Here is a 12882-nt window from a genome sequence, read left to right on the forward strand (position 1 = left end):
TCTGCGTTTTAACAAGCTCCCAGATGATACCTATAACTGCTGGTTGGAGACCACAGTAGCAGTGCGGAACTAGAGTGATAACTTTTGAATACTGAGTTGACTTTGAGAGACTGGGCTAACTTGCAAAACAGAATTTTACTCTGCCTTTTTTGTTTGTTTAATGGTAAAAATACTGGGGAAATCTGAAGATGCTACAGAAAAAAAAAAAAGTTTGCATGAACACATTTAAAAATCTGGGAAGCTCAAATCCATTCTACACACTTTCATTTATTGTCTGGACAGATAAAGTACAAATAATTCAAACACAACAAGAGTATGAAAAAAAAAAACATTTACAATACTTTCCCTCGGAAATCATCTAAACTAGCAAGATTAACATGAAGTCATTCATTATAACTAAAGTATACAACTGCCTGGTCCTAAGATTTTTTTTCCTTTTTTTTTCCCCCAAGAGTGAACACATTATAGAGAAGGGATTTTGGCATGCCTTTCCCACTAATGCTTAGCAAATGCATCAAAACTTTGCCAGCAACTGCGTTCATTCATAGCAGGTGACGTAAGAAGGTTTCCGTGAATGTTGAACGAGTGTTCTCTGAACTGAAATCTGGTGTTTTTGTTTTTTGTTTGTTTGTTTTTTCTCAAAACCGAAAAGAGGAAAAAAAAACAGAAAAAAAATTTAAAGGAGGAGTCTATGATGCAGCCGTGGTTCTCGTTATCTGTCTACCACTACGACGACTACTACAAAGTTTGCCTCTTCAGTGTGAAAACAACAGTTCTGTCTACATGCACTTAGTGGGTTCAGCATGGGAAAAAACGCACAAAATAAGCACAAGTTATAAATAACCATAACGTTTTATTACCATTAAGACTAAACTGGTATTGAAAAGATTGTATATAACAAGACAAGAAAAGCAATAGCAAATTTAACTATCAACTAGATTATGCATAGCGAGTAACTGTTTCTATTACCCAGGGAAGAGCATGAACCCTTGTATTTTTTTGTTTTGTTTTTGTTTTAAATATATAACCGTACGAAGCACAAACATACTCAAATGATCAGTGCACTGGACGTGGGAGAAAGCTCCCTCAGTCATTTTGTTCCTTTAGCTCTGTTTTGTTTTCCCCAATCTGAGTTACATTAAAATAAAGACCCAGTTGTTTTTATTTTTCTACTGTGCAGTAAGAAAAAATATTCACAACAAACATGACAATATATCAAACAATAGTTCTACACAAGTTACCTTGATACCTCTTTAACTGTCACTTAAATAGCATAAGAAAACATTTTTAAGACATATACAAACAAAACTAGCCAAGTGTTACAACTTATAATAAATTAACCCAAAGGAAAAATAACTTTATATATATATATTTATATTGTATATACACATACACACACAACAGAATGACACAATAATATGCTTCTTCCCATAGTTTAAGTAAACAAATAAGTAGTCTAGCCAATCTAGCTATATTTGATCTCGGCCATAGGCATCATCACATCGGCGATTAAATAAATAAGTGTTTCAAGCAACATAAACAGTGTTTCAAATGTACCAACACAGCCCAGTTCTATCAGCATGGGCTACAAAGTGAATTTGAAAATTCCTTAATGAATTTAAAGCAAATTTATCTTTTGTTTTCCTCTCCTAAACACATACATTTAACTATGATACTAAGATATGTAAATAATTTTGTAGCACCTACTGCTCAAACTAAGGAAGTTTTAGATCAAAAGGAAAATTAATCTTTTTAATTTTTGTTCTGCTGACATCCCATACTGATGACTTAAAGAAAAACTGTCTTTCAACTCATCTCCTTGCTTTTGGGTTTTGACTGTGGGGAACTGTGGTACCCTGGGTAGAACGAACACTCCTTTCCCCTAGTAATTAATATTTTTTTATTATTATTACATGCTATGAAAAGATATGAAGATCATCTGTTTATAGCCCATCCTTCAAAAAACAGTCTACGAATCCAGTTTAAAACACACATCTTGATCTCTAAAAAGTTACCAGTGCAGTATGAACGCGACAAAGTTGTCAATTTCCCCTAAATTAGCCAGTCAAAATATTTTTTTTCTCAAATCCAGATTCTCTTGTAAAAATTCTTTATATTTTATAAAAATAGATTTTTCTTGAAACCCATTTTCAGCAAAGAGACCACCTCTTTGGCAACAATGTTAATGTTATTAAGTTGTTGATGTCATCAGGTATCCCCCTTGCCCCCATCCCCTAACAGAAGACTGTTTTAGTTCACATGATATAAAAGAAAAAAGGAAAAATAAAAAAATTTGCAAAAGTTCTTGTAATTTTTGCAATTTTTATTATTCCTCTTTAATTTGTGTGGGGGTTTTTAACCAATCTGATTGGATCAACATTTTGACAAAAAAGAAAAATCTTTTTTTTTTCTTTCTTTGAATCCCATTACTTTGTAAAAATTGTTTTATTATTTTTTTTTTGTTTTTTGTTTTTCTTCTTCAAATGAGCGAATGGTCATCTTAAAAAGACCCACCTTCAAGGAAGGTAGTAAAGTTAGCTGGCTGGGTAAAAATCCCTGCACGTTGCTATCTGTGTATATTATAGTCAACAACGACAGCTATGAAAGAACATTCAATGCATCAAAGGTATTTTTTTTGTGTTTTTTTTTTCTTTTTTTCTAAGCATTATAAAATCCTTTCCTGGTACACTTCAGGATAATCCAATGTTTTAATACTTAGGCAACACTGGCTTATAAAGTCCATGGTTGAATATAAGCCTCGAAAAGTTTCTCTCTCTTTTGTGTGTGTGCGTGTGTATGTGTGTGTGTGCGCGCGTGTGGTTTGTTCGTATATATTTATATATATTTTTTAATAAGTAAGGATGGGAAATTCAGGACTTGTGGGCTTTGTTGGTTTTAAAGGAAACTTGCAGCACTCGGTCTCCCAGGCGGTACCCGTTGAGGCTGGCGATGGCCATGGCTGCCTCGTCATAGTTGGTCATGGTGACAAAGCCGAATCCCTTGCACTTGTTGGTATTGAAGTCTCGGATGACTTTGACGTTGTTCACTGCGCCGAAGGGGCCGAAGAGCTGCCAGAGGACACTCTCGTCGGAATCAGGAGACAGGTTGTAGACAAAGATGCACCAGCCCGTTCCTGTGTGACCAGGGATGTTCATTCCCACAAGGCTTGTCATCCCGTCAATGGTGATTGGGGAGAACCTGGGGGGACAAGCAGAAGGGGGGACTGGTCCAGACATCAGTCTGACCATGGAAAACACACAGATGCACAGACACAGACACGGGGCAGAGGGCTGAGTGAGTGTTTGCAGGAGAGTCTTCAGGGTTTAAAAACCTAAAACGCAAAAACTAATGTCTGTGGCATTTCTTCTGCTGGGAACGGCTAGACTGGCTAAGGCACGTACATGCCAAGAGAAAGGCCTAGGTCAGCTCCTAAAAACCACGAGCAGTTCCCACAGCAAGGCTCTCATCCCAGTATGTGTTCATGGGAGATCCCACCCTGACCCTCACCTCCCTCCCCACGGTAGACAGACAGCTAGCTCTTCAGGGAAGAGGCCGTACTTGATTCATCCTGTTGCTTTACTTATTTATTCAGTGGGGACCATATGGGAATCTCACACATATGACACAGAGAAGACACTCAATAGCTGTTTATTGACTGAACTGGCGAATAACACAGGTGGATGTCGATGCTTGGGAAATTTTATTTTTTAAGGCAGATGAGGGGACGGCCCTGTAAGTGCTCAAGTCCACCATCTTTGCAGTCCCTTGACTTACAGTTGGTAAAGATCTCTCGATATTATTGAGGGTGGAGATCCATGAGAACGAACAGCTAGGTCTTGTTTTTAATCGGATGGGTGGCTTGTGTTTCATTAGCATTTATTCAAAAGAGTGCCAAAAACTCCTGAGCAAAAATAATAAGGATGTGACACTCCTTGATTCTCTATTATCTGGAATTCATTTCTAAGTGTCACAGGAGGGAGATTTCAAGTGGTTTGTGCATTTATAGATCTTGAAACACTGTACATTAGAAAAGCAGAAAATGGTTATTTGCCTTATTACAACTACTTTTGTATGAGGCTTTGAAATCTCAGTTTTCACGTAATTTTTTTTTTTCTGGCTTTTTAGGGCTGCACCCGAGGCATATGGAAGTTCCTAGGCTAGCGGTTGAATCAGAGCTGCAGCTGCCAGCCTACACCACAGCCACAGCAACACGGGATCTGAGCCACATCTGTAACCTACACCACAGGCCACATGGCAACACCAGATCCTTAACCCACTGAGCAAGGCCAGGGTCTGAACCCGCATCCTCAAGGATACTGGTCGGGTTCGTTTCCACTGAGCCACAATGGGAACTCCAGTTTTCACATAATTTTGAGAAGAAAAACAATCCTTCAGATTCTATTCACTGTCTGATAAAATGTGTGTGTGAGATTCATGATGGATGCATCAGATGAAACAACAGGTTACCAGTGCCTGTAGCAGAAAAGTATTTTTTAACATTTTACTTTATACCAAACTTATACCAATTTTGATTCTATATACTGACTAGCACTTTGCTTTTCATTTTTCTTTCTTTCCGAAGAGGAGGAGAGGAGGAAAAACTGGAGAAGAAAGTGGATAAAGTATCATCTAGGACTGTTTTAAAAATAAGCATATATTCCTAGAGATTTGAAAGTCCTGTGAAAGAATAGTTACGCATCTAACTGGAATTTAGATAATCAAAAGGCTGAAGGTACGCTAACCGTAACGACTCACTGGACACTGTTTTTGGTAGTATTCATTGAGTCAATTTTCCCTCTTGCTTAAAAACAAATAACAGGACAGAACCCAGAAACATCATGGTACAGATTCTTAGGAGGGCAAATGCATGTCTCATTGTTATTTGCATTATTTCTGAAGACTGTCTTCTCAACGTTCTCTCCTCCAGCTGAGTCAATCGACCTCTTGCAGTTTATAGGCAGAGAACAGCTAAGTAGTACAAGACCAAAGTCAGGGCTAGCAAAGAGGTTTCAACTCTAGTTGGTAATGCTACCTGGAGCACTTTGGTAGGAAGGACTCTGGATCCAAATCTGGGCTTAATAGGAAAAGAGAAGCTCTTATCAACTTGGGATGTTTACTACGGGGGAGGAACTGCGGGAGAGGGAAGCAGGTGTGCTTCCGCTGTTTTCCTTGACCTCATCCATGTCTTAGCATCACTCTTTTCATAATATTTGATGCTGCCTCATTAAAGTTGGACAGGAGCAAAGGTACACGGCAGAGCAGAAAACGTCTGGGAACAGGCAGGCAGTGTGGCGATCATTCAGTTACCCTCACAGGTTCTGGGGCTGGGATTCAAGAGGCTGGCACCCTGAGAGTGAAGTCTGCAGTCAAGTTACTTCCTCCACTGTGTGCAGGTTTCCAGAGCAGGGTACTTACCATGCACAGCCCAGTGGTGAAAGCACTGCCTCCTATAGGGAGTGTGACTCTTTGGACTATTCTCTTTCCCTTGACTGCAGGAAGGGATCAAAGTGTGCAGCTCTACTGAGCAGGATGAGGAAGATGTGATGTCCCTGGCAGCTGAGGGGGGCTCCTCACAGGCACAGGTGGGAATCTCACGGACACAGTGACATAATGCACCCAACTCCCCGAGATGCAGCTCTCAGACTAGGTCTGGACCACCTTTGTGACTACATTCAGAGAGCCAACCCCCACCCCAACCTTGACGCGACTTGGGCCCTCAACCCCACAAAAAGGTTTTAAATAAAAGAAACAGCAAGTTTAAAACATACATACATATATAACCAAGGGAGGATTGATAATAACTGCTAAAACCTGTAACAAAAGAAACCCCTGGTTGAGGTGCACACAGATACACTTCATTCTCAGGCTGTGCCCTGAAATGCACATTGAGGTGGGGGCTGGAGTCGTAAGGTTGTACACGCGTTTATTCATGCTTTGGCTGGGGCTGGTAGTCCAAAATCTAATTTTTCCGCTGACAATCATAAGATTGTCAACCATGATTAACAAAATGTTCTAATTTTGATTTGCTGGAATCTGCCCTCTTAACTGAATCTTGGCATTGCTAATGCAAAACAGTTGCTTTGCAAGTTTGCAAAATCAGCTGGCAAAGAGTCGCAGCCGTCCCCCTTAGGGGAGCTGTTCAGAGGACCAGATTATCAAGGGCTTGGTAGCTGTGGCACCTGAACCATAGGAGAAGCCCACCTGCAAATAAAAGAAAAAGTGAAACACACAAACACACTTTGTGTGCCCTAAAAGAAACAAAACCAACTGAGGTCTGAAATTAAAATTAAGAATTTGACATGCTGGTGGAAGAAAAAGGAAGAATTAAAAAAAAAAGTAAAGTTAGTGAATTAAAAAAAAAAAATTCTAGCCCCAGTCTGTGCCAACACGGACATCTGGCAATCTGTGGAGTTTTAATTACCTCTTTACGCCATAGGCCATATTAAGCAAATTGTCCAGCCTGCAAAGAGAAGGAGGGTCTCTGGGTTAATGCCTCACAGATGGCAAGATCGCTCAATGGAACTATTAATAAGAATGCTCCATTTTCAAAGAAGAAAAGCTCAACAACTTTCCCCAGTGCTTACGAGTCTAGCCACTGATAGTTTCCCCCTTCCTGTCTCTGACTAAAGTAATTCATGTTCAGGTCAATGCTGGAGTTTAAAGCAACTGTCTCATGAACCTTCTTTGCTCTCAGGGTCTGAATTAATCCCACTCCCCCCAGTTCTCAGAACATTTGTGTGGATTTTATGTTGTGTGTGAAAAATTTTTAAAAGGGGCGGCTTCTTAAGTTGGTCACCTTTATTGTAATTAAATTTATGAATAAAGGTCTCTGTTCCAGGTTAACAGTGCATGCACACATAATGCATATCAGAATGGATCTTTTCTCTTAGCCTGGCTACATTAACCTAATCTTTTTACCACACACATTTTTTTTTTTCTTGCCTTTGGAGGAGGGGAGTTTGAGGGTTCAGGTTTTTTTTGTTTGTTTGTTTTTTTAACAAGCTTACTATTTACAACCTGAAAACACCGCCCAGCAAACTGTCATTTTGTTATAATCTCCTTCATGTTCAGTATATTTGGGGACAAGCTAGTCACATCATGGGGCAGTAGTAACCATTGTTTCCACCATTAGAAGCCTGCTGGAAAGGCTTTTTACATAAATACTGCATGTGCTCTCACACAAAATAAAAATTAGATGACTTGGACTCTTCATGAAGCCATTAACCATTTCGAGTTCACGGGGCCTGCAAGGACACTCCCAAGGCTGATTTTTCTCCTCACTGTAGCTAGATGGAAGGGCCTACTAATGGCTCATGGGATGTTTGAAAAAGAGAACGACCCTTTTATTGAAGGAAAGTCAGAACATGGGTGGAATAAAAGCATTATTTAGAACCATTATGGGTAGGCCAGGGATATTCTCATCTCTGGCACAGCAGAGCCTGGTCAAGGTCGGAATGCCTTCATGGAGAGAAACCTGCCTCTCAGAAACGTCCCATGACGAGGGGACGCCCCACTGCACCTGGCGCTTCCTGGCGGGCTGGGTGCCTGAAGGAAACACTAATGAGGCATGGACAAAGTCTTTCTCCTCATCTTCCCAGAGTCCGCTGACTTCATGTCAGAGCAAAGTTAACACAGAAGAGAGGGCATCCCGACACCCCCGCCTTCCCGACCCAACAGTTACCGGCCGGAGAAAGAGGAGGAGCCAGTCCTCTCTCTCTGGCAAGGCTACTCTCTTCTTTGACTTTATCAAAAGCCACTATCTTAGCCTTACGTCTCAACTGAGGAATGCCGTCATTTATCTGTGATTAACGCTTGTGGAAACTGAACCTCACTACTTGGTTAAATGCAGAAATTTTGTTTCAACTAAAGAATCTGAAGTTTAACCGCAGTCACAGTGGTAGTTTGAAAGGGAGCTTAGAAAAGCATCTGATCCCATCATCACATTTTATAGCAGTGGAAACTGGGGTGCGGGGGGAGATCTGCACGGTGATGCCTGGGGGCAGAGGCCCTTAGCCTGCCCCATCCTCCAGAGCCGTGGGGTTCCCTGGCTCTGGCCGGGCTCTGTACCCGGGCAGGGCTCTTCCCCCTGTGGGCTTGCCTACCTGAACCTCTGAGCCTGGTGGTGAAGTGGGCCGGGGTAGCGCCGGTTTGGGGACTGGTAGAGCTGGGAGAGCAGGGCCTGGCTGGACTTCTGGCTGGGGTTGTTGGCAAACTTCACAGTAATCGGTTCTGTAGCACCGCTGGGCTTCTGGCCATTCAGCCCTTTGATGGCTTCTTCTGCCTCAATCCTCTTATCAAACCGGATGAATCCCACCCCTCTGGATACTCCTGAGGAAAGAAAAAGAGCCTTCATAAAGAGTGAACAGACTGCAGTTCCTGCTGCGGCGCAGTGGGTTAAAAATCTGACCGCAGCTACTCGGGTCATGGTGAAGATGTGGTGCAGTGGTTTAAAAGGACCTGGCACTGCTGCAGCTGCGGCGTGGATTCAATCCTTGGCCTCAGAACTTCCATATCTGGGAAGAGATGAGCTGGGCCCCATGAGGTTCTGAGGGGAGATGGCCCATCTGTGGGACTAGGGCTGAGCCTGGCTTCCCGGATCTCTCTTACCCATCAAAATGCACCTGCCTGCACATCTGCCAGCATGGCTCTGGACCGGTGACTCCCCGCACAAAACACGGGCATCTCTCACTCTTTCCAGCCCTCCGACACCACCCTGCTCAGCCCTCGGTCTCCCTTTAGTTGCTGTAATTGATCACACACGGTCCAGTTTCTGGTCCTCCAATGTGTCCTCCATACCTGGCAACTACAGAATCTATTTGAAAAGTTATGTGGTCTGACCACATTGCACCCTTTAAAACATCTTTTATACCTTTTTTGTACCTTTTCAATATTTTTCCTTGTTCATGGTACCTCTTCCCCATTGCTCTCTACTCTAAACACAGAAGAACAAATGATTAAAACCCACAAAAACCTTCCCGTGGCTCCATGCTGCATACAGATGAAGTCCAGACTTGCTGGCCTGGCATTTAATGCCCCTGATGATCTGGTCCCAGTCCCCTGTTGAACCTCATGCCAGCCGTGTTGAACTGCCAGATATTCCTTGAACAGGCTGTGTTCTTCCTTGACTCCATGCCTTAGGATATGTCCTAGCCACCTCTTCTCTAGGATGCATCCCATCCACCTAGAGTGGTCTACCTCTCCTTCTTGCCAGATAACTGCAAGTCATCCTCCAAAATTCTGTTCAAACATCACCTCCATGATGGAACCTTCCTTCCCAACAGTGCCCCCAGGCCCAGCCCGCCCTCTCCTGAGCTCTTGTGCTGCACGGCACAACCCTAGCAGGTACTTCTCACACTGGAGTCTTGTGAGGGTGGGACCATGCCAGCTTCATTCCCTGGTGTCTGGTGACCCCTGCGCAGCATCTGAGGCAGAGCTGCCTTCAGCGAGGGTTTGTGGCAATGGTCAAATGATCAGCACATGCTGAACTGCTCTCAGGGGGTGTTTTCCATTGGCATCGCCTTTGGAGTAGATGAAAACATTCTGTCGTCAAAAATGCAACAGGGGAGTTCCCGTTGTGGTGCAGCAGAAACGAATCCGACTAGGAATCATACGGTTGTGGGTTCGATCCCTGGCCTCGCTCAGTGGGTTATGGATCTGCTGTTGTGGTGAGCTGTGGTGTAGATCGCAGACAAGGATCGGATCTGGCATTGCTGTGGCTCTGGCGTAGGGTGGCGGCAACAGCTCCGATTCCCCTAGCCTGGGAACTTCCATATGCCATAGGTGCAGCCCTAAAAAGACAAAAATAAAATAAAATAAAATATTAAAAAAAATGCAACAGAAAAGAAAATCATGGACTTGGAGAATAGACTTGTGGTTGCCGAGGGGGAAGGGGAGGGAGGGGACGGATTGGGAGCTTGGGGTTAATAGATGCAAACTGTTGCCTTTGGAATGAATTAGCAATGAGAGCCTGCTGTGTAGCACTGAGAACTATGTCTAGTCACTTATGCTGGCGCATGATAATGTGAGAAAATAGAATGTATACATGTATGTGTAACTGGGTCACCATGCTGTACAGTAGAAAAAAAATTGTATTGGAAAAATAATGAAAAATAAAAAAATTAAATTAAAAATTAAAAAAAAAATGCAACCGAGGTGCCTTCCTTACTGAGAGGTGGTGGTTGCTCTTCCTTGCTACGGCTGAAGTAGCGGCACGGCACCAGATCTTGGGCTATCCCTGAACTGCTACCAACGGGACAGAAGTCAGATGCCCCGCTTTGGACCACTTGGGTCCTCACATGTGAAATGAGGCGGCCTGACGAGGCAACTCTAAATGCTCTCATCAGAGCCAGAGCTCTACATACAGGCTCCTTTCACAGACCAAAGCAATGTTATTTGGTCAAGGACTGAAAGAGACGTTGAAGGTCATTCAGTCCCACACTCAACGTGATGGCCGAATCCTCTTTACAACTCTGCCAGGGAGTTTAGCTGCTTGAAGAACAATTTACCCTGATCTTCATCTCCTACCTCCCGGCACGGCCCACCCGAAGTTGGGGGCAACTGGTGGATAAAAAGTCTTTCTCTGAAGTAAAAATTCTGCCTACTCACATCTTTTACCCTAAGTCATCATTACCCCTCTGCTCCTATGAGTCACACCAGCACAGGCTGGTGACACTGAGATACAAGGAAAGAAATGACAAAGAAATGCTTCACCTGTGACTTGATCGACCAGGATTCGTGAGGTGATGATGCGGCCATATTGCGAGAAAAGCTGCTCCAGTTCCTTCTGCGTCATGGTTTTGGGAAGGCCGCTAACGTACAGGTTAGCATCCCTGATTGAGGCAGAGCTCGGACGGGCATATGAGACCTAGGAAAAGGCAAGAGGGGCTAAATCCATTAGAGGCAACACCCTCTGAGTCGAGACTGAGTCGACAATTAAGATGACAGCCCCCCGTCTATCATTCTAACTCACAGTGTCAGTTCAAATAACTCCGTGGTTCAGATTTTAGCTGCTCTTGGAATAGCCATGAGAACCAGGAGAACAGCCAGGGAGGAATAAAAGGAGAGTTGATGATAGCTTAAAACAAATGCACAGATAAGGGTCTCTAAGTGCAGAACAAAATAGCTACTGTATGGCAGCTGTTAAATGCAGAACTACCCACGCATGGAATTCTGAAGATTTACCTCCTGGATGTGGGTGTATAGATGATTTACTGTATCCAACACATAATAATCTTTGAATAAACCAAAAAAAAAAAAAAAGACCCATGAAATTCTGCTCTGCAAATTTCTCTCCTTGCCACCACCCACCCCCATCCCCTTCTTAGACGCATAAAAGCGATCAGGTTCTCTGCAAGATTTTTTTTTTTAATGTCCCATCCTTTGTGTTGTTCCAATCTGTTCCCACAAGGTCTGCTCTCACTGAATGACAAAGTGCTGGTGAAATGGGGCTGAATGAACATCTGCTTGCGAAACTGGCTATGTGACCTTGTCATAACATCTGCAAGAACCAGTGGCCTTCTAACTTTGAGGCAGAGCAGATAAAACCACAATAAACAGAATGAGGGCGCAGTGGAAAGCAGGGAGGGAGAGGGCAGTGGAGAGAGAAACGAGCCTTGCTGGTTATAATAAGTTCGACTTTGTAAATTTGTCCTCCCAGATCTCTCAACTGCTTTTTTTTCCCCAAAAAAGCTAACACAGAAGTGTAAACAGATCTGAAATTCCATCTGCAAGAAGCCAAATCTGTAGCAGTACACATAAGCAAAGCAAACCCCAGCAGTCATTAATTTTAGACTTCCATTTACTTATTTATTTATTTTTTAAGAAAACAACATCAGACATTTGAAATATAATTTACAGCTAGTCTAACAAAAGCACTTTCCTGCTAAAGCTATTTCTGGGCGGTTATGGCTCAGAATAGATGATGAAAACAGTCATTTCAGAGCACATCTGACAGTGCTGGACAGGAAGGGACCTATATGCCTTAGCATTTTTCAGTTGGGAGTTTTATTTCATTTATATAACCAATTCATAGGACCTGCTAAGACGATAGGGGTAAGTGTGTGTGTGTGTGTGTGCACGCGCGTGTGCTCTGCACACAGAAAAGCATGTTTACAAAAGGAATTGTACTTCTTAAATGGGACCTTTGGTATTAGCAACTAAACGTCCAGCAGTGAAGTGGACCTTGACTCTGAGAATGGGTCTAGCGGCAGACCATGCAAAGAGCCATGAGGCATGGGCAGACCCCTCACCCATGGCACACTCCCTTTCTGTGCAGAGATGCCAGGTCTCTTTATGGGCTTCCCACCTAAAAAAGATGTTTACCCAACATAAAATAAAATGATGTGCGTGACTAATCAGTCTCACTGGCCTCTTCCTGTCAGTGGGACAAGGCAGCCCATCTACAGCGTCTACGTCTTCTAGAAACTCGTGGGTGGCCTCTGTAGGCTTCCTCCCTGCACACGGCTGAGAGGCAGAGGGGCCTTTACACGGAGCATCCCTGCATGTGCATTTGAGGGTAGGGGCTGAAAGATCAAGAATCCCATGTGACTGCCAGAACAGGACACTGCTCCACACAAGGCTCTCCTACCCCTGTCCTGTCAGGTTATAACCCAGCAGAGTGATTTTTTTCTAGGCACAAGGAAGGAGCGGTAGGGAGGGGAAAATAAAACATCAGTAATATGTCTGTGGTAAAGAGGGCCACCCTGTCTGACCCCTGCCAATGACTAACCAAGTAATTATCTGAATGATCTTGGTGGTCCCCCAAACATACCCCCTACCTCTGTGCTTCTGTTCGTTGGGAAGAAACTCCCACCCACTTCCTCAGGCCCTGCTCCTACTCCTTTTCAGGCCCAGCTCAAATGCCACCTTCTCTGGACAGCTATC

At 43.4% G+C, this 12882-nt stretch overlaps 1 protein-coding gene across 2 annotated transcripts in view; it reads right to left on the bottom strand.

Moving 5' to 3' along the window:
- Positions 1-234: 234 nt before the first annotated feature.
- Positions 235-12882, bottom strand: part of ELAVL4 (ELAV like RNA binding protein 4) — a 143404-nt gene continuing 130756 nt past the window's right edge. The window contains exons 4-7 of one of the 2 annotated variants that reach the window (XM_047789145.1): positions 10711-10864; positions 8103-8328; positions 6422-6460; positions 235-3198 (exon numbers count right to left, since the gene is read on the bottom strand). In XM_047789145.1, the coding sequence (XP_047645101.1) occupies positions 2871-3198; positions 6422-6460; positions 8103-8328; positions 10711-10864 (747 nt within the window). In that variant the 3' untranslated portion in view covers positions 235-2870. The remainder of the gene's footprint in view (positions 3199-6421; positions 6461-8102; positions 8329-10710; positions 10865-12882) is intronic. The other variant, XM_047789146.1, reaches the window with a different exon arrangement.

The sequence above is a fragment of the Phacochoerus africanus genome, chromosome 8, assembly GCF_016906955.1.
Source record: "Phacochoerus africanus isolate WHEZ1 chromosome 8, ROS_Pafr_v1, whole genome shotgun sequence".
NCBI classification, from domain to species: domain Eukaryota; kingdom Metazoa; phylum Chordata; class Mammalia; order Artiodactyla; family Suidae; genus Phacochoerus; species Phacochoerus africanus.